General features: G+C 35.9%; 1 protein-coding gene across 5 annotated transcripts in view; it reads right to left on the bottom strand.

The window, feature by feature from the left end:
* Positions 1–26,971, bottom strand: part of Xpot (exportin for tRNA) — a 74,784-nt gene that overhangs the window by 10,058 nt on the left and 37,755 nt on the right. For 3 of the 5 annotated variants that reach the window (XM_010644525.3, XM_010644524.3, XM_010644528.3), the window contains 18 exons: positions 23,833–23,963; positions 19,145–19,227; positions 16,552–16,608; positions 15,839–15,908; positions 14,822–15,040; positions 13,264–13,448; positions 12,994–13,162; positions 11,162–11,398; positions 9,800–9,838; positions 9,600–9,662; positions 8,070–8,194; positions 7,580–7,724; positions 7,306–7,425; positions 6,924–7,018; positions 5,722–5,791; positions 2,814–3,052; positions 1,643–1,928; positions 321–510 (listed from right to left, as the gene is read on the bottom strand). In XM_010644525.3, coding sequence (XP_010642827.1) covers positions 321–510; positions 1,643–1,928; positions 2,814–3,052; positions 5,722–5,791; positions 6,924–7,018; positions 7,306–7,425; positions 7,580–7,724; positions 8,070–8,194; positions 9,600–9,662; positions 9,800–9,838; positions 11,162–11,398; positions 12,994–13,162; positions 13,264–13,448; positions 14,822–15,040; positions 15,839–15,908; positions 16,552–16,608; positions 19,145–19,227; positions 23,833–23,892 — 2,452 coding nt within the window. In that variant the 5' untranslated portion in view covers positions 23,893–23,963. Of the gene's footprint in view, positions 1–320; positions 511–1,642; positions 1,929–2,813; positions 3,053–5,721; positions 5,792–6,923; positions 7,019–7,305; positions 7,426–7,579; positions 7,725–8,069; positions 8,195–9,599; positions 9,663–9,799; positions 9,839–11,161; positions 11,399–12,993; positions 13,163–13,263; positions 13,449–14,821; positions 15,041–15,838; positions 15,909–16,551; positions 16,609–19,144; positions 19,228–23,832; positions 23,964–26,474; positions 26,954–26,971 lie in introns of those variants that run through there. The other 2 variants (XM_033763758.1, XM_010644527.3) reach the window with 2 other exon arrangements.

Here is a 26,971-nt window from a genome sequence, read left to right as displayed (position 1 = left end):
GCTGTTAATTTTTAATCTCAAAATGGCAAATTGACCATGAAGACTCAACTGTCTGATCAACTCTGGCAAGGAATCACTATATTATTTATATTACTAAAAAAAAAAGAATATTAATTTAGGAAAAGGGAAATTGAATAGAAATTTATTTTACGGTATTGCACATGAAAGTAACTGATTTCTATCCTAAAAAAATAATGAACTAGTTTCCTAGAGGTCAACACTCAACTGTGTTGTATTTACTCCAACTCATCCTTGCCCAAATAGATGTACAATTGTGAAAAAGATTTAAGCAGACAAGTTAGGCCTGGTATGCACCCCACCTTGATTTGCTATAACTTCACTCATTCCACTGCCTGTGACTGTTTGCAGGAAGGCAAAGTAACTCCTCCGCAACATCTGCTTCTCTAAAGCAGCTGACTGGTCATTCTCTTCTGCTGGTCGGAGAAGCACTTCAAAAATTGCACGAAGTAGAGGCATGAACATCTGCTGTAAAAATGGGGAAACCTGTATCTGAAGATAAGAAACTGTTAGTACCTCAAAATAAAAAATGCAAAACTTGGAAAATTTTTTTACATAAAATGTTTCCTCAAAGTTTCTATTTAGGATTTATATAATCCGTTATAAAACATCAAGTTTAAGTTAAAATCTATATAACATACATTAATGAAACTCTCAAGATCATAAAGTTCAATCCATTTCCTAAGAGTTAGGTTTAAATAATGGGTAGTCACAGTCAAAAATTGCCATGGAGTAATTTCAAATTTAAATTTCAAAGCAAAGAATTCTTTTGCCAAATTACAAATCAATATTTATGATCAAATTATCAGGTTTTATTTGCCCTGAGACAAATTCCTTAACCTCACTGTGCCTCAATTTCCTCATCTATAAGATAGATAAATTTCCTATTTCCTAGGTTGGTTATGAAAGTCAAAAGAGTTAATGTGGGGCCAGTGATTTAGCTCAGTGGTTCTGCTGCCTGGCTTGTAAGTGCAAGGACCTGAGTTTGATCCCTGGTACAAAAAAAAAAAAAAAGTTCATGTACAAAAAATATTTATGACAGATTTTGAGCTTAAAAAGTATCATGTGTTAGCTATTTTTAATAGCCTGGGTTAAATTTCTCTGCACATAAAAAAATGACTGTAATTTACTGAATTACTTTTAGCCGTTGCTTGGACAGCTAAATCAGTGCTTCTTATTTACTTCTTTAGACAGTTAGGCCTCAATACTATTTTTATTTGACTTTCTGAAACGGCAAACTATTTTCTTCTGCTATATTAAGTAGATAGCTTTTTTTCTTTCTTTTTTGAGACAGAATCTCACTGTGTAGTTCAGGCTCACCTTGAACTCAACTATGTAGCCCAGGCTGGTCTTGAACTCACAGTAATTTTTCTACTTAGTCTCTGGAGTGGGGGGTTTTATAGGCATGTGCCACCACACATGGCTGCTTGGTCTGTTTTTATTAAAACATCTAGTGAGACTGAGCTGTGTGTCAGACAGTATGCTAGGCATTGGAGATAAAAGAGACTCATTAAGAAAATAAACTCCAAAATGAAGACATGACTGAAAAGAAACACATCTAATCTTTAAATCAGAAGAAGATGGTTAATCAGGTGAGTCTTAGAGCTCTGAAAGTTTGTGGTACCTTAAATTTGGCTGTAATCTGGTTGATAAGGGGAATGAACTCCTGGAGGTCTTTTGCTTCACAATCTTTGAGCATGTGTTCCGAGGCAGATGGGATGAATGGAAGAACTTCTTCCTCTAGGCAGATAATCATTCGATGAAGAAAAGTGCGAACTCCACTTCTGAGAATATCCTTTTGTAAGGGACAACTGAGGGCTGGCAAGAATGTCTGTAAACAGTCCAAATAAACTTCAGAACAGCCACATTGTTTCACAGTCTGCTTGTTGCTGAAAGCTTTGCTGGTTCGGCTATATAAGCAAAAAACAAACAACCAGAGTTATCTTTTTCTTTAAAAGCAACACAGACAGAGAGACCGACAGACAGACAGACACACCCACCCACCCACACATATACAGCTAAGAAATCAATCATCTTCCCCATCACAATTACTTCCATCCTTAGCTACTTATTGCTTCCAGTCACTATTCCAGAATAAGAGGCTCAAATTAAATGATTAAAATGCAGTTAATATAACCCAAGTCTACCTAAATGTTCTACTAAAATCTTGATAAAGTATACAGAAAAGAAAAAAATACCTATTCACTGTACTTAACCTGTACTAGGCAATCTGCAAAATATAAATTAAATTTAGAAATCACCAGAATCTATTTATATAACCTTTCTTCAGACCTCTTACTCTGAAAAATTCTGTAGAAATTTTTTTCTGTAACTTTTAATTAACAATCACTCCAACTTTTATGCTATTACTGTTTGCCAATAAAAAACATAGGTATAAAGAAACAGCTGCCTGAGTGGCCTTATGGACACAATACAACAGCTAAAGATAAGCCTTAAAACCTTCTCTTTAAGGTATCAAGACCAACATAAGATGCCCCAATATTGCTTAGTATACAACACATTAGCTCCTTAAATGCATAATCAGTTTATGACAACGAAGCCAAAAGAGGGGTTAAGGATTTAGACAGTGGTCTAAAGCAAAAATGTAGAATGGTATGTGACCAATTATCTTCTTAAGCTAAATTTTTTAATTTACTGGATTTAGAAGGGACAGGTCTAGACAACTCTGAATAATTCAGCTTTGGAAATAGATTTATGCACCCATCCTAAAAGATCAAAGTAAGCAGATCTGAGTAGACATATACACTTTACAATTTTAATTCAATCATGCTCACCTGGCAAATCCAACAGCATGGTTCAGACAGTCTGCCAGAGATGCCTGTCTTTCCTCATCTTGTGCCAGCATCAATTTTTCTAACAGAATTTTAAACTTTTCCATTAGTGGAGTCAATAGATTCCTCATTAATGCTTGCTTCCTATCGGCTGAGTATTCGCTATTAACAATAAGCACTCCAGCTGTCTCATAAATAAATAGTTGATCATCACTGCTCAACAAGGACTGGTATCCATTCTCCTAGGATGAAATTTAGTCTTACTTAGTTTCTCTTAATCACAATGACATTAATAGGAAGAGGAAACAACATATCACATCAATTCATAGATCAAGTACTTACAAAAACAAACTTTCTCCCACAACCATGTAACAGAAAGCAAACTGTTAATGCTCACTGTTCTACTTGTAGTCCTGGAGTAAGGGTGTAACTCAGCAGTAGAATGTGTGCTCAATGCCCAAGACCCTGTGTTTAATCCCCAACACTGAAAAAATGCTAGCCTCGATAAGACTTTGCAAATCATTAAATACAATAATTGCTAGTTAATGGTACAAAGACCACCACAAACTGATATTATCAAATGCTCAAATCTCACATAATACACATACACAAGTATACAATACCAGTTACTTTAGAACATAATGAAAAATAAGACTATAAATTAAATAAAACATCTTATTCATAAAATAGGCAAACATACCATATCCTGCTAGAATTTTATTAGAAAATTTTGTTAATTTTTACATTTAAACACTCAGAGAGGACAAGATGAGATGGGAAAAAAAATGAGAGGCCATTCTAGTTTCAACACTAAAATTCTCGATTAAGAAATTATACTCTAGGCCGGGTATGGTGGCACACGCCTATAATCCCAGCACTTGGGAGGCTGAGGCAGGAGAATCTAGAGACCAGCCTGGGCTACATAAGTGAGTTCCAGATCAGTCTCAACTACATGGTGAGACCCTGTCTCAAAAAACCAAAAAAACAAAACAAAAAAAACAAAAACAAAAAAACACCTCTGGGCTGGGGATATAGTTCAATGGTGCTGCACCTGCCTGGCAAATGCAAGGTCTTAAGTTCGATTCTTGGTGCAAACAAACAAAAACAAACAAACAAAAAACAACCAGGGCTGGGGATTTAGCTCAGTGGTTCCAACGCCTGCCTTGCAAGCACAAGGATCCGAGCTCAATCCCAGGTACCAAAAAACAAACAACAAACAACAACAACAACAAAAAGACCCCCCCCCAAAAACCAAAGAAATTAGAGTTGGGCATAGTGGTGTAAGCCTGCACTTTCAAAACTTTGGGAAGCTGAGGCAAAAAGATTGCAGGTTTGAGTCTGCCAAGGGAACTTAGCAAAACCTTTTCTCAAAATATAAAATAAAAAGGGCTGGAGATGTAACACTGCTAATGCCCTGGTTTCAATCCACAGACACACACACACACACACACACACACACACACACACACACACTATTATATAAAAATCTAGTCTTAAAGTCTTAAAACAGACAAAACATGAGTTTATTATAAAGAATTCTCTATCCACTGCAAGAGAAATGTCCCCAGTGAAAAGTAACAGGGCTGGGGATTTAGCTTAGTGGCACCACACCTGCCTCGCAAGCAAAAGGTGCTGAGTTCAATCCCTGGTTAAACAGAAAAGAAAAGAAAAGAAAAGAAAAGTAATTAACATATTTATTAAGTACCTGGTGGAACTTATTTCTGCTCTTACAGTTGAGAACACAAAGATAAAGTCACTCTACAAATACAAGTCACTCTAAAAGTGGCCAATATTTAAAAAGCAATCTGAAAATGAGAACCAAGACCTGTCATGTAGAGGTACAAGATCACAACAGTGAATGTAACTGTACTGTATACCTAAAATGTACCAATACACTCAATTAAAGCTGAAAAAAAAAAAAAAGCAATCTGAGGGCCAGGGATTTAGCTCAGTGGTGCTGCTGCCTGCCTTGCAAGCACAAGTTCTTTCCCCGGTTCCAAATGAAAAAGCAGTTTGAATCAGGTTTTAAATGCAATGGAGAATTATAGGCATGCACCACCACACCATGTGAAAATCCACATGGAAAATTTCCAGTACTTGTAAGATAACAGTGCTATGTCATATGGATCAGTGTGAACTGCCAAGGTAAACTGGCACAAAGTAGGTGAAGCAATAATTTAAAGTAAGTTTTGGTTGTATGCAGGCAGAGCTAAATTAACCACATAACTCACTAATAAATAATCTTTCATATAGTGATGTTACCGATCTTTCCAACCTGAACAGTGTTAAGTACTTAAAAGAACAAAAGTATGATTTTGTAGGCTGAGGATTTAGCTCAGTGGTTCTAGTGCCTGCCTCGCAAGCACAAGGGCCTGATATTGATCACCGGTACAAAAAAAAAAAACAACAAAAAAACAAGTATGATTTTGTATTTAACAACCTCAAATAACAACTCTAGGAATCATTTAATGTCAGTATTTTGCTTTACACAAAAAATAAGTCAAAATGTACTTACAAATATCTCATATCTTTCCAGTGAAATGGACACCAACTAGCATGTAAATATTTTTAACCTAGGCCTAAAGATAGATATACAGAAAAACTTCCATGTAATAGTAGCAGTTGTTAAGAATAGACGTTGAATTTTTTCTCTATAAAATACTTTATCAACATTAACAGTACTGAGAAATCACATCATTCTCAATGCTGCCAAATTTATTAATCAACTATTGATTCCCTTCCAGTACTATATTTTATTTACCATAGTAAAAGAATTCTGGTAAACAGAACCAACTAAACTTTGTATACACACCTCTCCCCACTGCAAGTTAAAACAAAAAAAGGTGTAAAAGGATGAAAGCTTATGGTATATGTGTCCTCAACAGTATTTAGGAAAAAGACAGCTACTTACCGGTGGAGAAAGGGCCAGTAAGTCTTGTATTCTATTCAAAATATCTTCAATGAAAGGATTCATTTGTTTACTAAATAAAGGCAAAAAGGAAAATCATTAAGTAACACTCTTCAAAAAAATTGCATAATTACCAAATCCCTCTTTATTTACCTTTCATTTTTTAAAATTTTTTGTTTTTTTTGAGACAGGGTCTCACTATGTAGTTGAGACTGACCTGGAACTCACTATGTAGCCCAGGCTGGTCTCGAACTCACAGCAATTCTCCTATCTCAGCCTCCTGAGTGCAGGGGATTACAGGCATGCGCCACCACACCTGGCTCCAAATCCCTCTTTAAAACAGAACTAAAGAGCTGGACATGGAGTTGTATGCCTGCAATCCCAGCACTGGGGAAGCTGATGCAGTAGGATTGCCATGAGTCCAAGGCCAGCTGGGGCTACATAGTGAGTTCAAGGCCAGGCTGAACTATATAGCAAGATCTCATGTCAAAAAAAAAAAAAAAAAAAAAAAAAAAAAAAAAAAAAAAAAGGAAAGACAGAAATGAAGAAAAGCTCAATCCTACCCTAACCACACCTGATTAAGACTAGCTATGATTAACTTTTAAAAATTATCTCTATCTGCTCTGTAGTGATGGACTGTCAAGACAATTTACAATCTTGAATACTATAAAACAGGTTAAAAAATACATTTTCAAGGAATATTTTGGAGAATTTCATAATCTGTGCAATAAAATTGTTACCTAACTAAAAAATGCCACAAGTGATGATAGGTGTTACTGGACGTATGCAAACAGTGGCTGAGGGTGCAGCTCAGTGACAAAGTGAGCACTTAGCATGTAAGTGGGTTCCTGGGTTCAAGGCCTAGCATGAAACACAAAAACATATGGAAACAAGCCACCTTTTAGTGCTGAGCAAAGTACCTAATAAGCAGGAACATTACGTCAAAATGTATAGAGAAAAGGGCCAGAAATTTAACTCAGTGGTTCTGCTGTCTGCCTCACAGGTACAAGGTCCTGAGTTCAATTCCCAGTACCAAAAAAAAATCAAACCAAAAAATTCCCCAAGATAAAAGAAAAATATACCTAGTAAAGCATTCCTTAGAATAGAAAAAAATTAATCTATTCTAGGCTCTTAGGAAGTAATTTATAATGTATATTTTATAGCTAAAAAAAGACTAAACATAATAGCTGAAATTTTATACTTACTTGAGAGATTTGACAAATCTAGAGAACAGGTAAGCAGTTCTGCTCCGTACTTTAGCACTAGAATGCCGTAGACCTCTGTGATCTAAAAAAGCCATCTAAAGAAACAGAGACACTTTTATTATTTCTGCACTTACTCAAAGCTCTCGGTTACTCTGATGCTACATTTTTGTTCACAACAAATTTTATTTCTTAGGCTCCTTTGTTGCAAAGCAGAGACCAGAAATACACAAGTAATTTTATATTATATGCAAATAGACTCTTGAGGACTTACTTGAAATGATAAGCTTTTGACTTTGAGAAAAGTAATACAACACAGAAAGAATACTATCTGGATATTAGCTGAACGACATGGAAAATAATCCAGAATAAAGTATATACTTACTAGTACATTTGGAATGTGTTGTGGTTCAACTGTGAAAAACTTTTCATATCTAACAACAGTTTCAAAGAATTCCAATGTCACAGATGTATGCTGATAGGAACTGACTCCTGATGTAACCAACTGAAGCAAGAAAAAAAATGAAATCTATTCTTATTTATTGCAACATTAAAAGATCCAGTATAAATAATGAAGCTCCAACAATTAAGAAACTCCCATTAGCATATAGCAAAAACACTAAACTATTTTCAAAATAAATTATCTTTAGTATACTTACAGTTCGCATCATATCCTGCAAAGCACTAGCTTTTGAAACATCACCTGAGAAGTGAGCACCATGAGATACTGGAAGAGCTTCTGCCAACATATACAGCAATCTTATTGCTACTTCAACTTCCATAAATCGTGTAGTCTGCCAATTCCTACCAAGGAGCAAACATTGCAGTGAAAACTGAACATAAATTTTTTACACAACTAGTGATGCATAAGATAGTAATACACATACAAAAGCCTCTTTCGTGATTAAAAAGTCATACTATTCATTAATTCTGCCAAGCAACACATTTATACCACAAAAGTAGGTCAGGTAAATTATGAAGAAAAGGGGCATTGTTTCTAGAGATACACATAAATAATATGGATTAATAAATTACATGAATCACTGTTTTGGTTTTTTGGTACTGGGGATCAAACTCGGGAGCTTGCACTTGCAAAGCAGGCGGCAGAACCACTAAGCAGGCTTACTACAAGAGTAGGAATAAACTTACTGTAGTGTAGAACTAAAAACTCTACGAACAGAAGCCAGCAGTAACTCTGGTGAAACTTGAGCAAGTCTGTCCAACAATAATTTCAATTGTTTCCTGTATTCTACAAACATGGCTTCATCTTCACCCTGTGGTACAGGTTAATATGCTTGTCAAATTTTTTAAAAGATCTTAAAATTCACATAAATGTTCAGTTCTGTACTTTTCCGCATTTATAGTTTATACTTGTATTTTTCATCAATTTTTATTCATAAAGAAAAATCACTACACCTAGTAGCTTTTCCCTCCTGCTCCCAAATAAGCATTTCTCAACATAGCCCTGGCTCTCAAAAGCCTGCAGTCAGAAACAATGTAAGCAGGAGGTGAAGGATGAGAGTATAGAACCAGAATGGGTTCACACTTCACCGAGACCTCCAGCATTCTGTTTATTTTCCTTTGATTTAAAAAAGTGTTAATAATATTGTATGATGAAACCTGAAATATTAGAAGTCTGGTAGTGTTGATCATAATCACACTGATCTTCTACAGTCCAAACTTTTAGAATGCTTGAGGTAGGAATGGGGTATTTTACGTCACACTCAAACAGGACATGCTATGATTGAGTTTCCAGGAAGCATCTGATGGCACTGTGCTAGATAGGAAGCTGACCTTCCCATAACTATGGCCAAGACTTGCAACTAGAACAAGTCCAGACAATTAAGCCTACTCTCTAAATCCAGACTTGAAGACCAGAGGCCTACTGACTTGACCTCAATTCATTCTTATTAAATATAAAGTAACATGATCACCAAAAACACTGTCAGTATTTCACTAAGTGGCTTTGCCCCACCTTGGCAGTGCTGGGACAAAAACCAGAGCCCTGTGGATGGTAGGCAGGCATTCCATCACTGAGCTATACCATCATCGCTACAAAGGTGTTTTACAGTAGTGGGGATTGAACCCAGAGCCTTGCCACTGAGCCACATTCCAGCCCTCTATTTTTTGAGACAGGGTCTTGCTAAGTTTCTCAGAATGAATCTGAATTTGTGATGCTCCTGCCTCAACTTCCCAGAATGCGGGGAGTACAGTCATGCATCACCACTTCTGGCTCCTACAAAATGTTTTTAAGATGATTATAGATGGACAAAAACATCAAAGATGATAGACTAAGAGGTTTCATTTAATTTTACTCAGAATTAATACCAATATAAACAAGGCTGAGAGCTGAGAGTGGTGGTGCATGCCTGTAATCCCAGCACTCGGGAGGCTAAGGCAGGAGGATTGCTTTGAGTTTGAGACCAGCCTGGGCTACACAGTGAGTTCCAGGTCAGTCTCAACTACCTAGTGAGACCCTGTCTCAACCCCCCCAAAATAAAACAAACAAACAAACAAACAAACAAACAAAAAACACATACAAGGCTGATTTTTCAAATATAAAACTTCTTGTTTTAAAGGACCTCCAAACAACAATAACTTGAAATATTAATAGCATTTATCTGATGTAAGCAAACAATAAAATTGAAACTGGTTTCTCTTTGATGCAGAAATTCTTACCTCATTTTCAAAGTTATATTCTTCATCATACGTCAATTTTTTCATAACAGCCAACATGATTGCCTAAAATTAAAAATAAAATAGCATTTTTGTCAACCAGTCTTCTTTAATTTGATATAATTTGAAATTAAGCTACATTTCAAGGTAGATTCCAGACAAAGAAACTATAGATTTAAATGGAGCATAAAGAAGTCAATTACCTCTACATTGGCTTTTTGTTGATCTGAGAGTACTGTAAGCTGTTAAAAAGAAAGCAGTAATTTATTAGGCTTTCTGATGTTATACTTGCTTATAAAAACAATTTTCTAATCAATTAAGACCCTTGAAAAATACATATAAATATCCAGACAGTAGTCTGGCAGCACCTGTTTATTTAAAACACACCTAACCCAAGATCTAATAGTTTCACCTCCAGTAAATAAATTAATATCTAGGCAGACCCAGGGCAAATCTGATTTTTAAGTTATTTATAATGTATTTGGCAAAGACACAGGTTATATAAGACAGGAAGGGATGGTGCCCTGTTGCTTTTAAACAGGCACAGACACCCATTTAGAGATACACAGTGGATTACATTAGTGATTGTACATTCTACAATGACTAAAATTTCTTAATGTATGCAGGCAGATGTGTGTTATGTTTATTAACAATAAATGAAGTTAACTCCTTTGAAAAAAATTTTTTTGATTTAATTAACCCAATGCAAAAAAGACAGAAATGGATTTCTCATTTAATGTCATAATGAGAAGTAACTTTTTCAAAATGCTGTAATATGGAGACTAACATCATTTATATTTTTAAGTTCTTATTGGAATTAACTCAGCAAACCATTGTGAAAAATGGTTCAGAAGAAAGGATATAAATGAAATGAAGGTAAACACATTTAACAAAATTTCAAATGTAAAAATATAGGTTCAAAATGAAAAAAAGCCAGGTATGGCAACAAACACCTGTAATCCCAGTACTCAGAAGACTGAGGCAGGTTTGCCCTGACTTGGAGGCCAGCCTGTGCTACACAGTAAAAATAACCCCCTGCGCCCCGCAAAAAAAGCAAAATACCAAACACCCAAACCAAAACAAACAAACCTAAGACTATAACTAAAGCTTGTTAGTCTGGCAAAGTTAAAAACCCTCCTTTTCTGGCTAAGAAGTATTATTATTAACAAAAAACAGAGTTAGGTATGGTGGCACATGCTTATAATTCTAGTACTCTAAGAGGCTAAAGAAACAGCCTTACAAATTCAATGGCAGCCGGGGCAAACTGGTGAGCTCCTGCCTCAAAATGAAAAAAATGAAAAGGGCTGAGGATAAAGTCTACTGAGAAGGCCTTTGGTTCAACACACAGTACAGGAAGCAAAATAAAACAAAACAAAACAGGAAAATACACTAGTAATTAAGTGTCTCTGGGTAATAGAATTTTGGGTTTTTTATATTATGTGTTAGTGTTATGTTAGTAATGTTAGTTTATGTTATGTTGTTATGTGTTTCATTTTCCTCATATTTTCCAATTCTTCACGGCTCTTTGAATTAACTACTGAACAAAAGAATATAACAGGACTTACCTGTTTCAAAATATGAAGATAATCATAACAAAATCCAATTATGTTAGAGGAGATGTCATCGTCCTCATGAATGAGTAGCTGCAACATAAGCGCCACTTTCGTTTCAATAGCTTGTAGAGCCTCTTGAGCATTTTTGATATCCCCACTCTTAACTAATTTCGTCCAGCTAACTATCAATGACTGTCCCATTCCATTGACCAGCTTAGAAAATCTGGCCAGGAAATCCACATCTTCTTCCTATAAGCAATCAAGACAAACTTCAATTTATAACCACCTACCCCAAGAATAAGAAGGAAAACTGTAAATATTAGTATGAATCCAGTTACAAGATTCATCTGAACTGACATTAGACATTTAACAATTCTACCATTGTGGCTGAGGAATTTTCAAAATCTGAGGAATTCTGCTATCATTATTATCCACTGGTAGTGTTTTAAGCGACTGTTTTTAAAGCTTGACAATCCCGTGGACATTAGCAGCTTTATATAAGCTTAAAAAAAGAGAGAATAGCTGTCTCAGAACTTTCTCCTTCCTAAACTATTGAGTTTAGCAAATATGTTCCATAAAGTAGATGCTGCCAAACTGCAGTATATGTAACTATTTCCAAGAGTCCTCTCTGATACTATTTGATTTAGGTCTCAATTATTCTATGAGGAAACAAAATAGCTATCATAACAACCACCTACAGGTCCTTAATCAGTATTAAAGCCAGAACTTAGATTCAGGTTACTTTTAATAATCCTCAAGCTGTTCTCCTAAAGCAGTGGTGACAAATGTTTGGTACCTGTGCTGTAGCAGGCTGTTTGTTATCACTGAAAGCCCTAAAAGATTTGCCATCACCATCTATAGAATGAGAATGTAGGACCAGGGATTTAGCTCAGTGGTGCTGCCACCTGCCTTGCAAGCCCAAGGTCCGAGTTCAACCCTCAGTACCAACAAAAACAAAAACAAAAAAAAAAAGAGAGAGAGAAACACTAAAGCAATGCTACAGCTATACAACCAATACAAAGGTGTCTTAGAAATTGTTTACTCTTTGTCACAGCTAAAACTTAAGAAGCCTTCATGGGCTGGGGATATGGTTCAGCAACAGATCACTTAGCTAGCATGCCTGAAGCCCTGGGTCTGATTTTCATCAACACATACACACAAACCCCAAAACCCTCAAATTATCTAAGTAACTAATTTATCATACTCAGAGCCCTCATTCTCTTGGGGCTAAACTCTTAAAAGCCAAAATGAATTAAAATTCAAACATGACAAAAATGCAATTTTTATGATTACTGGGTCTTATGGTCAAAATGCACCATCATATAATAGGTATATAGTCCCTTGTTTCTCAATGTCTGGCCTATAGTCCAGTAGTGTCAATACTAGCACTTTGCAAATATCATACAAATTCAGCACACGCCTATAATCCCAGATACCTGGGATGCTGAAGCAGGAAGAGCCAAGTTTGAGGCCAGTGTGGGCAACTTTGTAAGACCTTGTTTCAAAATAAAATACAAAGTATAAGGTATACAGTTCAGTGTTGCCTGGATTATCCTAAACACACAAACACCAAAAACAAAACAAAAGAAAAACCATAAAAATGCATAGCTGAATACACCAATCAAGTTTAGGAACTGGTATAATTTACTATGTATGTGAGGTAAGTGCTACATAATGTTAAGGCTCTCCAGATAGGGTAGTTTACTATAATTACAAGGAGAATTTGCAATATTCACAGAAAATTTAAAAAAAGAAACACATACCATTTCATTATATATAGCATTCCATCTCTCATCAGTTATTCTAACAATTTTCAAAACTTTATTATATATAAATTTACTAACCTGGTCAATACTGAAAAACCCAGCTGTCTGTAATACTTGACACAAAGATTCTACTAGTTTCATTTTATCAACAGGGTCCATTCCTTTATTTACAATTTCAAATAAACAGTCACATGCTTCTTCCCGTAAAACTTCTACTGACATATGACCTAGCAGCATGTTTATAAACCTAGTAATGGAGGAATAAAATTGTTTCATCATTTTCAAACTCACAAGTCTTAGATACTATACTTTTCATACCTGTATTTAAAAGATTATAGGTATACTTACCTATCATTGGCTATAAGGGATAAGTCTATCCAAGAGACATAAGCCCCAACTACTTCAAGGCACTGACATGTCACCTCTGAATTAGTATACTGATAATTTTGTAAGATTTGGTACCATGATTCCACCAAATTTGGAATGCACTGCTCCCTCATGGTATCTTTTATGAGTGTATTCCTACGAGCCTCCTAAAAAAAATAGAACAAAGTAGATTATATAAAATGTTTGACATCAGAATATAGCTGCACACAATAATTTCCTCCACACTAAAATTCCAGACTTGTTAACACATTCCCTACCTTGGTTTCCTATTTATCAGGTCTAAAGTCACATCCTGTGATTCTTTTTACTTCCTCTTTCTGTACTATTCCTCTGTGCCAGGCTTAATTTCTTATTAAATACAAGCTATAAATAAGCACTGCTTAAAAATCTTAAGCATGTAGTAATTTATTTCTTAATATTAGGTAAATATTATACCAAAGCCATTTAGAAATGGTAGTAGCTTAAATGTATGATATATTTTAAAGTTATAAATATTCTAGTTACAATGAACTTAAATTATCACACATATTTGAAGCTACAATGGACTCTCAAGTTATGATTGGACTGGGATATGTACAACTTGGGTTAATCAGGTTAATGGAAGATTCATCAGCCTCTTGTTATCTATAGCTTGTACCCAGGTAAACATGAAGATCTCAGCTACATTGACTTGCAATCAACTTGAGTTACAACCAGCCCTGGGGAACTGATTGATTTAGTAAGTCTAGGGTCCACTATATTTCTATTGTGTTCTTTAAAAACAAGGCAAAGATGAGGACTTAGCTCAGTGGTGCCACTGCCTGCCTCACAAGCACAGGGACCCGATTCGATCCCCAATACCAAAAAAATAAAAATAAAAACAAGACAAAAGTGCAGGGCACAGTGGCACATGCTGTAATTCCAGCACTTTGGAGGCTGAGGCAAAAGGATTGCAAGTTTGTGGCCAGTCTGGGCCACATAATGGGACCCTATTTTAAAACACACATATACCACAAATTAACCAACCAAACCAAAACAGGCAAAAGTTATATAGGCTAATAAAGAAACTGACAGGGCTGCAAACTTAGCTCAGTGGCACTGTGTCTTGCCTTGAAAGCGCAAGGTCCTGAGTTCAATTCCTGGTACCAAAAAACAGAGAAATGGGAGTTGAGCTATTGGACTGAAAATATAGTACTCAGCACTGCCAGTTAATAAGCAGTTTTTTCCTTGCTGAGGGACTTGAGATCAATATCAAATAAATACTTAACAAATTCATGGGAGAAAATCAACTCTTGCATTTCTCTATTGGTGAAAAGTTTTGCCTAGATTAAAAAATTTAATGTGATACACAAACTTCAAGCTACATCTAAAAAAGAAATCAAATTTAAGTTCCTTTTTCAATAAAATTAAAAATACTGGGTAAATTTACATTTATCCTTAAGATTTTTTTGTTTAAAAGAAAATAGATTTCCTGCTCATGTGCTCATTTTGTTCCATAAAATCTAGATTGAAAACTAAATGTTAATGGGAAGTTACTTGCCTCTGATGAATGAACCACATCTCGATCCACCAACTCTGAATCAATAGCCATGAGGATTCGGAGGTACAGATCTACTCCTCTTGGATTTAGGTCTACTACTGAGAGAATGTCGAAAAAAAACTTGGGCCATTTAGTGAGATATTCTGTAACAAAAAGCAAGGCGAAGACTTGGGCTGCTTTATTTCGTATAAAGGTCTTCTCTGGTTGGAGACTCAGCATCTGACAAACAGAAAAGGTCCATGCAATCACATTCAAAGTGAAAAGACTAAAAATCAGCTTTTCTACATATTGTTAGTAGGTAGAACCCCACCAACTTCAATATGGTCCAGATTAGTAATGTAATAAAACTAAAAACTATCCAAGTATTTAAGTGACTGGTCAGCTGGAGAACAAATTATAGTTCTAATGGGTACCTATTTTTATACCTTTAGGGAAAGTTTCAGACACAAAATTTTAGTAATTTGTATAATTTTCTCTAAGAAAAAAAAAAATCCAGAATTTTTCTATTTGTTTGCACTTTAAGGGAAATAAAAAACTCTAGCTACACAACTGATTTGTATGTAAGTACACACTATGAATAAAGAACTCTACTGGCCTTTTGAAAAGAGCCCTTTTGAAGCTGTCCAAGAGGGCTCATCTTACGAGCCAAATAGAAAACCAGCTTTTGTCAAGGAGAAAATTATACTAATTTTTTTTAAACCCAAGTTTCAGCTGGGTATGGTGGCACATGCCTGTAATCCCAGCACTCAGGAGGCTGAGCAAGAGGATTGCAGCAACTTTGAGGCCAGCTTGGGCTAGGTAGTGAGTTCAAGGCCAGCCTGAACTATGTAGTGAGACAGTCTCAAAAAAAAACCCAGGTTTCCATAATGTCATGGAATAGATAAGTTTCAGTTGTTGACATAATTTAAATTATTGCTAGGTTTTCCTTCTACCCATGATCTTCAAAAGCAGGTACTTTTAATATAAAGTATTAAATATGTGATCATTTGAGGCACTGAATGAAATTAACTATTTTACCTGAGCTTGAAGCCAAGATATGAGTGTCTCCCTAATTAGTTGTTGTTGAACAGTGGTTAGTTCTGAATATCTGTTCAAAATAAAGCAGAAAAAAATAGTGGCTGTATTTGGTATCTATGGTTTTGAAAAGGAACAGTCTTAAAAATTTGAAAGGCAAGTTTGTACAGCACTCAATTATCTTCAGTTTCCTAAAATAAATTGCTAATGCTTCTCAACACTGCTGTAATGAAAAAACAGGGATGAGAGTGGCTACAGGGTATCATTACAATTCTTTGATTTGTGGTTCAGTTAATGTTGAAACAAAATGACAGCTATATGATTTTATAAACAGAAATATATCCATGTTCTGAGGACTGTGATCTATAGAATAAATCAGTAAACAAGTTTTTGTTTTTCCTTAATATTAAAGCAGATGTCCTGAGTGTAAGTGCTGTCATTCAACTGTCAGAGAGCTGCCACATAAAAAACAGGTCTACTGTTGCTTCATCTTCTGGCTTTTCCAGAAGTTAGAAATCTGGACTTTTAATGTTTGTAATTTTATATGTAACCAACTAACTCAGTTTCAGATAAATAAAAGCACATCTGTAACCTGGATATAATTTATACACTGCCAAATTACAACTTCTCTTATGTTTTCTTCAAGAAAGAAAAAAAACAAATAAAAAAGTTTCTCCCCACAAATCTCTGAGTCAAAACTTTAAGGAAAGCCTTACTTGTATTTAACTTGATGCTCTAATACTTGAAAGCAGAAAAACTTTATGTGATCATCACTGAAAAAAACAAAAAAGAAAATTAGATAATTACAGTATGAATTGGAGAATAACAAAGGCAAAATGTTAATAAATATTAGGTTTCTCAAACTAGACCTCTAGCTTGTGGCTTGGTTTTTTTAAAACGTTTTTTGGTTTTTTGAGACAGGGTCTCACTATGTAGTGGAGACTGACCTGGAACTCACTATGTAGCCCAGACTGGTCTCGAACTCACAGCGATCCTCCTGCCTCAGCCTCCCAACTGCTGGGATTACAGGTGTGAGCCACAACGCCCGGCTTTTTGTGGCTTATTTTCTACTTAGTCTCATTTTCTAATGTTCAAATCTATTCGTTTATAAAAAACAGATCTCGAAATACAAAAATTCTATACAGTATTTTCATTGAATCTGGCAAGCAAAATAACTGAAAAGTTTAAAATGCACCTTAATCACAGTGCTTTGTAAACTAAGGGCATAGCCCCTGAATTCTAAATGTCAAGATTTCTGGAACACTTTTCACTTTTTACAAAAAAAGTTTGGGTGTAAAATGACACATGGAATAATAGCAAGAAACCGAATCCAAACAAAGATGATCATCCAAGTGCTACTGAAAACTCAACCTTAGCTGTACCAAAGCCAAATCCAAAATAAGAAGGCCCTCAGGGACTATCGATCCCATTTTTAAGTTTATACAGAAAACTAAACTGCACATTGCCTTTATAAGATAGGAGTAAGAATTAACACCCACTAATTAGCCACTTCTAATTTTCTCTCTAGTGGTGAATTAAGAGTTGTAGTAAGCCAAGTATAAACTCTGACAAAGTCCTCCGAGAGTGTAACAATTTGCTCACTTATGGTAATTAGTTTAGGTCAGGTTTTTTCCTAAAAATTTAAGTAACAGGTCCAAGTAAAAATAGAGATTTCAAGCTGGGCATACGTGTAATCCCAGCACTCGGGAGGCTGAGGCAGGAGAATTGCTGTGAGTTCCAGACCAGGCTGGGCTACATAATGAGTTCCTAGGTCAGTCTCAACTACGTAGTGAGACCCTGTCTCAAAAAAAAAAACCCCAACCAAAAATAGAGATTTCAGGGCTGGAGATTTAGCTCAGTAGCTCTGCCACCTGCTTCACAAGCACAAAGATCCAAATTTGATCCCCGGTACAAAAAAAATGGAGATTTCATCTTAATTAGGCTACATAAAATTTCACACAAAGTCGATAAAATTAATATTTAAAGGGGCTGGGGATTTAGCTCAGTGATTCTGCCACCTCTGCCTCACAAGCGCAAGGACCCAAGTTCGATCCCCAGTACCAATAAATAAATAAATAATAATATTTAAAAATTTTTTAGTTAGGGTGAATTAGTATCTAACACTTTAGGTCTCTATTTTTATTATGGATTATCCTACAGCTTTAAGAAAACTTTACAAAACTTAGATTTTCAGCAAAATATGGTGGTGCACACCTATAAACTCAGCTACCAGGGAGGCTGAGGCAAGAGGATTATAAGTTTAAGGTCAGCATGAGCAATCTGGCAAGATTCTGTCTCAAAATCAAAAATTAAAGAGGGGATGGGACCAGGGATTTAGCTCAGTGATTCCACTGCCTGCCTTGAAAGCGCAAGGTCCTGAGTTCAATCCCCAGTACTCCCCCCAAAAAAAATTAAAGAGGGGCTGGGTCTATAGCTAAGTGGCAGTGTACTTGCCCAGCATATGACAGGCCCTGGATTCAATCCACAGTACCACCCCCCCAAAAAAATTTTTTTTTAGATATTTCTCTCAAGAAATAAACTATAGGAAGCTTTTTAATTAAATGCCACCTATAAGACTCAGATGTTTTCGAAACCAACTTTCACTACATTCAAGCAATGAGTTCCAGCTATCAAAAAGAAAGATAGTCACAGGTCTCTAACACCTGCAGCCAGGAGACTATGTACTTCTGCTCCCCACCAGGGAGCTGTGTTTATTACTAACTAGTCAATGGATGGAGAAAAATATTGTACAGATTTGATGCAGGTGAGATAATCAAGACTTGACACCTAGGAGCAAATACCTACAAGTCTGCATTCACTGTTCTTCACTCCACTACACATCCATACCGGAAACTGCAGAGGATGGACTGTGGGTGTGATCAGTAAGAATGAACAAAGTGAATGATAAGGCACTGGTCCAACATCAAAAGAACAATAACTGAATGTTTCCATACTTATACACACAAAAGCAAAGGAGTTTTACTGAAATCTCAACTCTGAAATGGCCCAATTATTGATTTACTATTTTTCTCAATTCTATAATAAATGACTACATACTAAAGGGCAAGTCTCAAAATGCTTTTCTGAGAACACTTTTCCAAATACAAATAAATTTTTTTTTGAGACAGGGTCTTGCTATAGTTCAGGCTAGCCTTGAACTTACCATGTAGCCCAGGCTGGTCTTGAATTTAGTGACTCTCCTGCCTCAGCTTCTCAAGTGTTGGGTAAATACAGGCAAATTTGACAGTCCTGCTATGTTCACAGAAACTTAAATTCTTTCAGATGTCATGTAAACTTTGTTTTAATTACCTGTATGTCCTCTGGGCTAGAGCTTCTGCACACACCTGCCAAGCATCTGGGGAAATCTTCAACTGCTCAAAATAGGCCAGGGCCTATAAGATTGCAAAACAATGAAAAGCACTTACAATAGTCAATCTTAATGCCCTATTAATACTAAACAAAGATTTGATTGTAGCAAACCAATTTAATGAATTTAATATAAAGCCAGCTAAAGTATTCAATTTCAGCTTCTGAATATGTGCAACATGTGCATTATTCTTATCAAAAAGATTAAACAAAAGGCAAAGTCCATCAATTACTAAAACTTTTGTTTCCTTACAGCAAAGGAGACAACATAAGAATGCCTGCGCACCTCACTGGGTTATTAAAAAGATTAAGAAAATGTACACATACTTTATCAAATTTTGTACTACTGACATATATACAAGTATAAAACTATACATGAAGTATGTTTTTATTTAATGGCAAATCTACTACTAAAAAGTGATTATAGGTGCTGGGGATTTAGCTCAGTGGTTCTGCTGCCGGCCTTGCAAGCACAAAGACCTGAGTTTGATCCCCAGTACCAAAAAAAAAAAAGTGATTATAAAAGATACATATTGTGTACTTATTCAATTTACTGTTACATAGGAGAGTGCATCAATTATCATGTAAATTCCCTAAAAAAGAGATTAAGTACAGCTACATGATATGAATTTTGGCAAATTATCAAATAACTGAGAAGATCAAAGCTGTAGTGTTTCTCATCCTTCTCTGCATGAATTCAGGGCCATATGAGAAATAAGACTATGTGCCAATAAGGAGCTAATGCACTTCTGAATGGATGTAGCAGAAAGACCACATGCCCTCTACCAGACAACTGGAAAAATGGGAGTTGCTTAAGCCATTCTTCCATTGGCATATCATACCAGATTCAGGATTCACAAACAATGGATGAATAATAAAGCAACCTTAACTTGTGAAGGATATTTCAAACAGCCAAGAAAACTACACATAAACTAGAAATACTACCAGCTGATTTAAAACCATTATGTACTGACAAAAACCTTGATGTGAAATAAAAGGAACATTAAACATGGAGGTATATCCAACCTGAGGCTATGGATTAGACACGCCTATGTTATTAAAAAAGTATAACATATTAAGGAGGTTAAGTCTTTGTAAATAGGGGATGGTGGAGTGGGTGGTGAAGGGAGGGCAGGGGTAGGGGGAAAAAATGAGAAACAAGATCTGTCATGTATAGGTACAAGATCCCAATGATAAATGTTTAACTGTACTGAATACTTAAAAAGTATCAACACAAAGAAAAAAGAAAATGTTAATGAGGGCCAGGGGTTTAGCTCAGTGGCTCTGCACCTTCCTGGCTACTGCAAAGTCCTGCATTCAATGCCTGGTACAAAAAAAAATGTTAAGAAAATTGTTATTTATATATATTAGCTATATTATCATCATCATTATTATTTTGGGTTGTTGAGACAGGGTCTCACTATATCACCCATGCTAGGCTTGAACTCACTATGTAGCCCAGGCTGACCTTGAACTCAAGGCAATCTAACTCCCTTAGCCTCCTGAGCGCTGGGATTATAGGCATGCACCACCATGCCCAAAACATTACTTATATTGCACATTTTATATGCAGCTCAAAATAACTCCTCTTTTCTCAATGTAGCCCAGGCAAGCCAGAAATGTGCAAGCCATGGGCCCCAGGTTATACAAGCTTACAAGGAACCTAATTTGAATTGAATTAATAAAAATTTTTTTTAAAAATCACTGTATGTTCCATTATTAATGGTTTCAATGTAGTTTTGATCAGCAATTAAAAAAAACAGAATAGAGAATATATCAAAGTACATCGTATCTAGCACGAATAACTTGTTCTCATTATGTATATGTATACTATAAATATATACATATTTATATACAAACTGAGTCAGGATAGAAAATTATTTTTTCTTTTGGTTTAGAAGTAAAAGGCCCTGCATTTACACTTAACTGATGGTTTCCTGTAAGTTTATGAATAAGGAAATGGGTTTCCATACATGATCTCAGTAGTTGTTCCCATTGACAGGGAATGGTAGATGAAACTGATTAGATGAAGATCAACAAAAAGTCATCTCACCAGGCATGGTAGTGAATGCAAGTAATCTCACTGCAACGGAGAAGGACATTGAGGAGGAGGAGGCAGGATCCCAAGATCGAGGCTATCCTGGCTATTTAGCAAGACATTATCCCAAAATAAATTTTAAAAAGGGACAGGGATGTGGCTCAGTGGTTCCACCATCTGCCTTGCAAGCATAAGGTCCTGGTTCTATCCTCAGTACCAAAAACAAAACAAAACAAAAAAACAAAACCAAGTAGTACAGGGTTGGCTTCCAGCTCAACCTCTTTAAACACTCTTGAATTTCTAGGCTGGTAAGTGCAGTTGAGGTGCCGGAGGGAGGAGTGCCTAAAGAGGAACCGAAGGCTCTTATGCCCGTTCCTCCATAGCCTGCCCAATATAACTCTTCTGTTTGACTCTGCCTGAGTTGTATCATGTATAATCAACTGGCAGTGGTAAGGAGACTGTTTTCCTGAGTACTATAAGCTATTTTAGCAAATTATCAAACCCAAAGAAGTCAAGGGAGCACTCAACTTACACATCAGTCATCAGAAAATGGGAGGTTCTAGACTTGCAATTAGCATCTGAAGTGGTGGGAGTATTGGAAAGCTTATACCTGTAAATTGTGGAATCCAACCCTAATTCCTGGTAATGTCAGAACTGAACCAAATTACAAGGCACCCAGCTGGCATCCATAGAATCAGAATTGATTCTCTTGGTATTGGAAAACCCAGAATAAATAATGGATATCTTTAGAAATTAACAATTTAAGAGTTCAGGAAGCTTCAAAAAGCTCTTAGCTCAGCTGTTTTCCTTAACAACAGTTCATGAAATCTGTTTTCCTTTAGGAACACTTCAGGGGCCAGGCAGAGGACAGGTGGATTATCACCTAATGTTTTACTTACAAAAAGGGAGGAATCTGGTTGCTAAAATTGTCATTCATATGTTATCTTCTCTAAGTAATAGCAGGTTTTAAGCCAAAAGTGGGCATTTTATTTTTAAGGCGTGGGATTATAACATATAAGCTTGTAGTTTTTAGCCAGTCTTTGTACTCTGAATCCACTGGCATTTACAAAAAAAAAAAAAAAAAAAAAATCTGTTGCAAACTTTTATAACCTATTCTTCTATCCCATACCTTTCTTTCTGAATCAAAGTAAGAACAGTTTATCTACTTCTTATTACACATGAACACCAAAATTATCAGAATCCACTTTTCCTTAATATTCCTTCTTTGTCCTACACAGGGGATTTAGCTCAGTGGTTCTGCCGCCTGCCTTGTAAGCGCAAGGACCTGAGTGTGATCCCCAGTACCAAAAAAAAAAAAAAAAAAAAAAAAAGATTCCTTCTTTGTCCTAATTAATTTTGTTACTCAGAATGGTCTAATGGAATATCAAATTAAGCCTGGACATGGATACTTAATATATGCCTATAAAAGAATCCATTTTTATTGATGAAAAAGCACAACTTAGGTATTAAAATAATTAGTACTGGCTTTACTTTTCTGAAAAAGAAAATCATGCCAAGTTTTAAAAAAAACTGTTGGCTGTTGGATCTTGAAAGATCCATAAAAAACAGGGAAGACCACCTAAAAAAAGAAAAGAAAAAACCTAAAGGCTTTTAATTATGAGCATGTAATGCCAGAGTAGACTAAAAGTTTATATGCTTCAACTACCTTGAAAGTAGGTACCTTAAGCATCTATGAAAGGAAATATTTATACACAGAAGGCAGGGATTTTTAATATTTGTTGATGTTTTAACTAGACAGGAATTTTGTAATTGTTCAGACACTTGAATCTCAAAATTTGCTATTCTATCTGGACGGCTAGTTACTAATTTAACAGCAGAAGCATAAACTATGTTAACACTACTTCAGATTTTTTTTAACCTATTTTTAAAACTTTCTGCTTAAAAAGACAAAAATGGCTATAAAATTTAATGGGATTGTTAACCTTATTCACTTCACTTATAAAAAGTATTGTGTGCCATGAGAAATGAAAGAAGAAAGAGAAAATGCCTTTCCTTCCTCTTATCCTGTACTTCAGAACACCTACATGTCTTTAAAAATTTATTATAGGCTTGTTCTTTAGAGTCTTGTTTCATTCAGCTACGGCTATGATTATAGTCATTGGCTACATTATGTTTAATTGTTTACATTTATCCAAATATCCTAGCACCTCCCAATGGATTCCTTGTCATGTACTCATTTTATGAAATGTAAAACATGGTATATCATAACTGCTTATTTACATGTCTGCCTGGACTAAATAACAAGGATGTTAAATATTACTAACATAAGTGTTAAACCACTTATATAGACCAGGCCAGGCAACATAAAATATGTATGTCTGCTACTACAGAAAGTCCCTTGAACAATCCTCTGTATTACAACTTTTAAATAACTAGAAATGACAGATGTTGCATAAAGACCTGCCTTGAATCATGAGATTTTAATATTTTATTTCAGCTAATTAAACCAAAAATAAATCACAACATTCCAGAATACACTTACCTCAAATTCATTTCCACCCAAATTAGACATGTTCTCTAATGCATATTTGTGGTAGCACGCTTTAAGAAATGCTTAAACAGACTAACTTACCCTTTGTCTAAAGTCTGAATCAGCATTTGGGTTTAGCCCTAAAAGAGCCTGTTCATCCATCCCTGCTGTTATACTTGGAGTTTTCCGATTATAATAGGTGTGCCCTCTGATCCCATAGAATCCACAAACATCTGCACACAAAAAGCAAAGGTGAAAAAAAAACTTAATGAAAACAGATGCTTATTCAGAATATAATTAGTGAATAAAGATATAAAATGATGTTTAAGTTTTTGAGTCTTTTTAAATTCACCCAAATTACTACTATAGGAGCCTACCTCAAAGAATGTGGCCTGCTAAATACACTCTACTAACATGCAATTTCTAAAAACCTAAAAAGTATGCCATTAAGGCTGTCAAGTTACTGTATTACTCAAAAATTGTCAATAAAGTAGAGAAAGTAATTATTTTCTTCTTTAACAGAAGCAGCTAATGTTATCAGTGTTGTTACTTATTTCTAGTATTTAAAAGTACAATTGCACAACTGAACTAGGTTAAAAAACGACAAAGCTAGATTTTCTTGTTAAAACTACATTAATTTCCAGATACCGGTATCACAAACCTTTAAAAAAATATTAAAATGGCTAACATCAGTTTAATATCCTTATTGGGGCCTGGGGATTGAGCTCAGTAGTGCCAGCATATGCTTCACAAGTGCAAGGTCCCAAGTTTGAACCGCAGTATCCCCCCAAAAATAACTAATTAATTAAAAAAAAATCCTTATTGGAGTGTTTATAAAGTACTGGAAGAAAAAAAAATGAATGAAAAACCAGTCATATAGCTTGTGAACAAGACTTAGTTCTGTTGTTTTATTAATCTCTAGTTTTACCAGCCATTTCTAGAAATATATTTCCAAGAAAAATTGCAATAGACAGGTGATTTACAGTAACTACTCTTCTTTAAGAATTTTCAAAGACTTATGGAAAGTAATCCACATATCCACAATAAAAACATCTGGAATAACTTATTCACAATATAAGATCTAACATTCTCCAATCAGAGCATGATAAGGCAGCTCAGTTTTTTTATAGTAATTTACTTCAGCAAACAGAACAAACTTTAAATGATGTGAAAATCACATTCTCTCAAGACCTATGAGGTAGTGAGACTAAAGCTTATTTCCACAAGAGACTAACTGGCAGAAAGGGGTACAGCCTTTCAGAAATAGTGAAGCTAGGATCAGGTTTATGGACAGGACTCTTACACTTTTCTATCTTCCCAGGACCTGCAGAAATCAAATGACAAAATCAGGAAAGCCAAGAGCCTTGGAAAAGTTAGACCCCCTCCTCATGGTTCAAAGCACACCTTCCCACTACCACAAGGCAATGTTAACTCCCCAGTACTCTCAAGATGAAGACCTAAACACTTCTGAATGATTCCTCACCATTCTGTATCCTGACTCAGCAAGGCCAGCAATACTGCACCACATGGCAGTTCTCCCGTGGTACTTTGTCTGTCATGTTTGCACACACTGCTCTTTTCAGTTAGTTAACCCCCACATGTCCTTCAATATTCAACTTGGAGATCGTCTCTTTCAGGAATGTTTTCCTTGATGCCTGTTGTCCAAGCCTCCCACACTGGATTACATTGGTTTAGATACTCCTCTTAAGCACCGTTGTGTTGTCTTTATCATTTCACTAGTTTTCTTTCCTCAACCTTAAAGGGCAAGGGCTGTCTAGAATATTCACCATTTAAGTCTCTAAGATGGAGAATACAGGTTTTTAATGTACAAAAACCTGTGTTTATATCCCGGTCTTGTCACTTCTTAAAAAACTGGGGTCACATAAAAAATTTAACAAGCCGGGGATTTAGTTCAGTGGTTCTGCCGCCTGCCTCACTAGCACAAGGACGGAAGTTAGCTCCCTGGTACAAAAAAAAAAAAAAAAAAAAAAAATTAAGGAGAGCCCTTTCTATGAAAGGGGAAAAAGACTATTTCATAAAGCTGTAGCATTCCTGGGCAACACAGTACACCCTCAAAAGGTTATTAATTCAGAGGTAGGGACACAGAAACTACTTGGAGCATTCTTAAACTAAGAAATAAGCATTCTGAACAGATGAGAAAACAAAGATGTTTTTTCTTGCTCCGGCCAGAAGGACAAAAACCGACTGCCATTTCCTTAAAAAAAAAAAAAAAAAAAAAAAAAAAAAAGGACACAAAGGGAAAAAAACAATTTCAGTTTCTATGAATTTCAGATTGAGAGATTTCATAAAAACTTCAATTTGCCAAGACTTTACGGAAAACTACTGAAGCTTGATCAGGTTATTCTGATTCAATCAAGAGAAAAAACAAGTGGTTCTATGGAAAAACATGGCTAAAGTTATCAGTAAAGACAGAATCCCTCACAGGAGGTATTTGGATAATCATTATACAATTGACTATTAAGGTAAATTACCTAAGTGTGCGGGAAGGTCTGAAAAGTTACACCCAGAGTAAAAAGGTAGCAACATATCCAGTAAAAGACTGGGAATGAACAAAGTATTCTAACTCGACAAAGCCTATGCAGGCTTAACCATTTGTTACTATACGGTAAACTCTTCAGTTGCACATATTGCAAGTGGGGGGGGGCGAGTAGCAATAGTAAGCCTCAACTTTACTGTCCAGCCATTAGGTCAAGAATTAATACGGAAAATTCTTCTGCACCTACTGAAGATTGTTTCAAAGACTAGGACTCAATCTTTCCAGCCTTTTAACATCAACGCTGACAAGTCGCTTTAATAAAACGTAACATCCACCCTGTAAAAAGTAATTAGAGCTTTCATAAAGTACTCGTTTTTCTGGTTACAGAGAATCATGGTTCTCTAGTCCTGGAGGATTGTGAGGAAGGGAAGTGGACTGTCCGTGCTGCCAAATTAGTGCACAGAAATAACGCTTTTTCTCCTTTTTGTCCTGGGGTGAGGGCGCATCAAGTTTGAGGTCTCTACAGTTTAAACTACTAGGATGCACGCTACAACTATCACAAACGGGCATGGGTGTGGGGCGGGCACAGGCGTGTCTGCCTTCCTCTTCGGCCTCGCCCCCCATGCTTCCCCCGGATGCCTTCCCAAAGAAGCCTCGTGGCAACTCGGGTGATGAAACATCCAGCAACTGACGGACACGAACTCTGGACACGCTCCGCGAGCCACCCCCACCCGGCCCGCCAGC

The sequence above is a fragment of the Fukomys damarensis genome, unplaced genomic scaffold (genome assembly GCF_012274545.1).
Source record: "Fukomys damarensis isolate Sample0158 unplaced genomic scaffold, DMR_v1.0_HiC HiC_scaffold_15, whole genome shotgun sequence".
NCBI classification, from domain to species: domain Eukaryota; kingdom Metazoa; phylum Chordata; class Mammalia; order Rodentia; family Bathyergidae; genus Fukomys; species Fukomys damarensis.
Note: the sequence above shows the minus strand (reverse complement) of the source record. Positions and strands in the feature narration are given on the sequence as shown.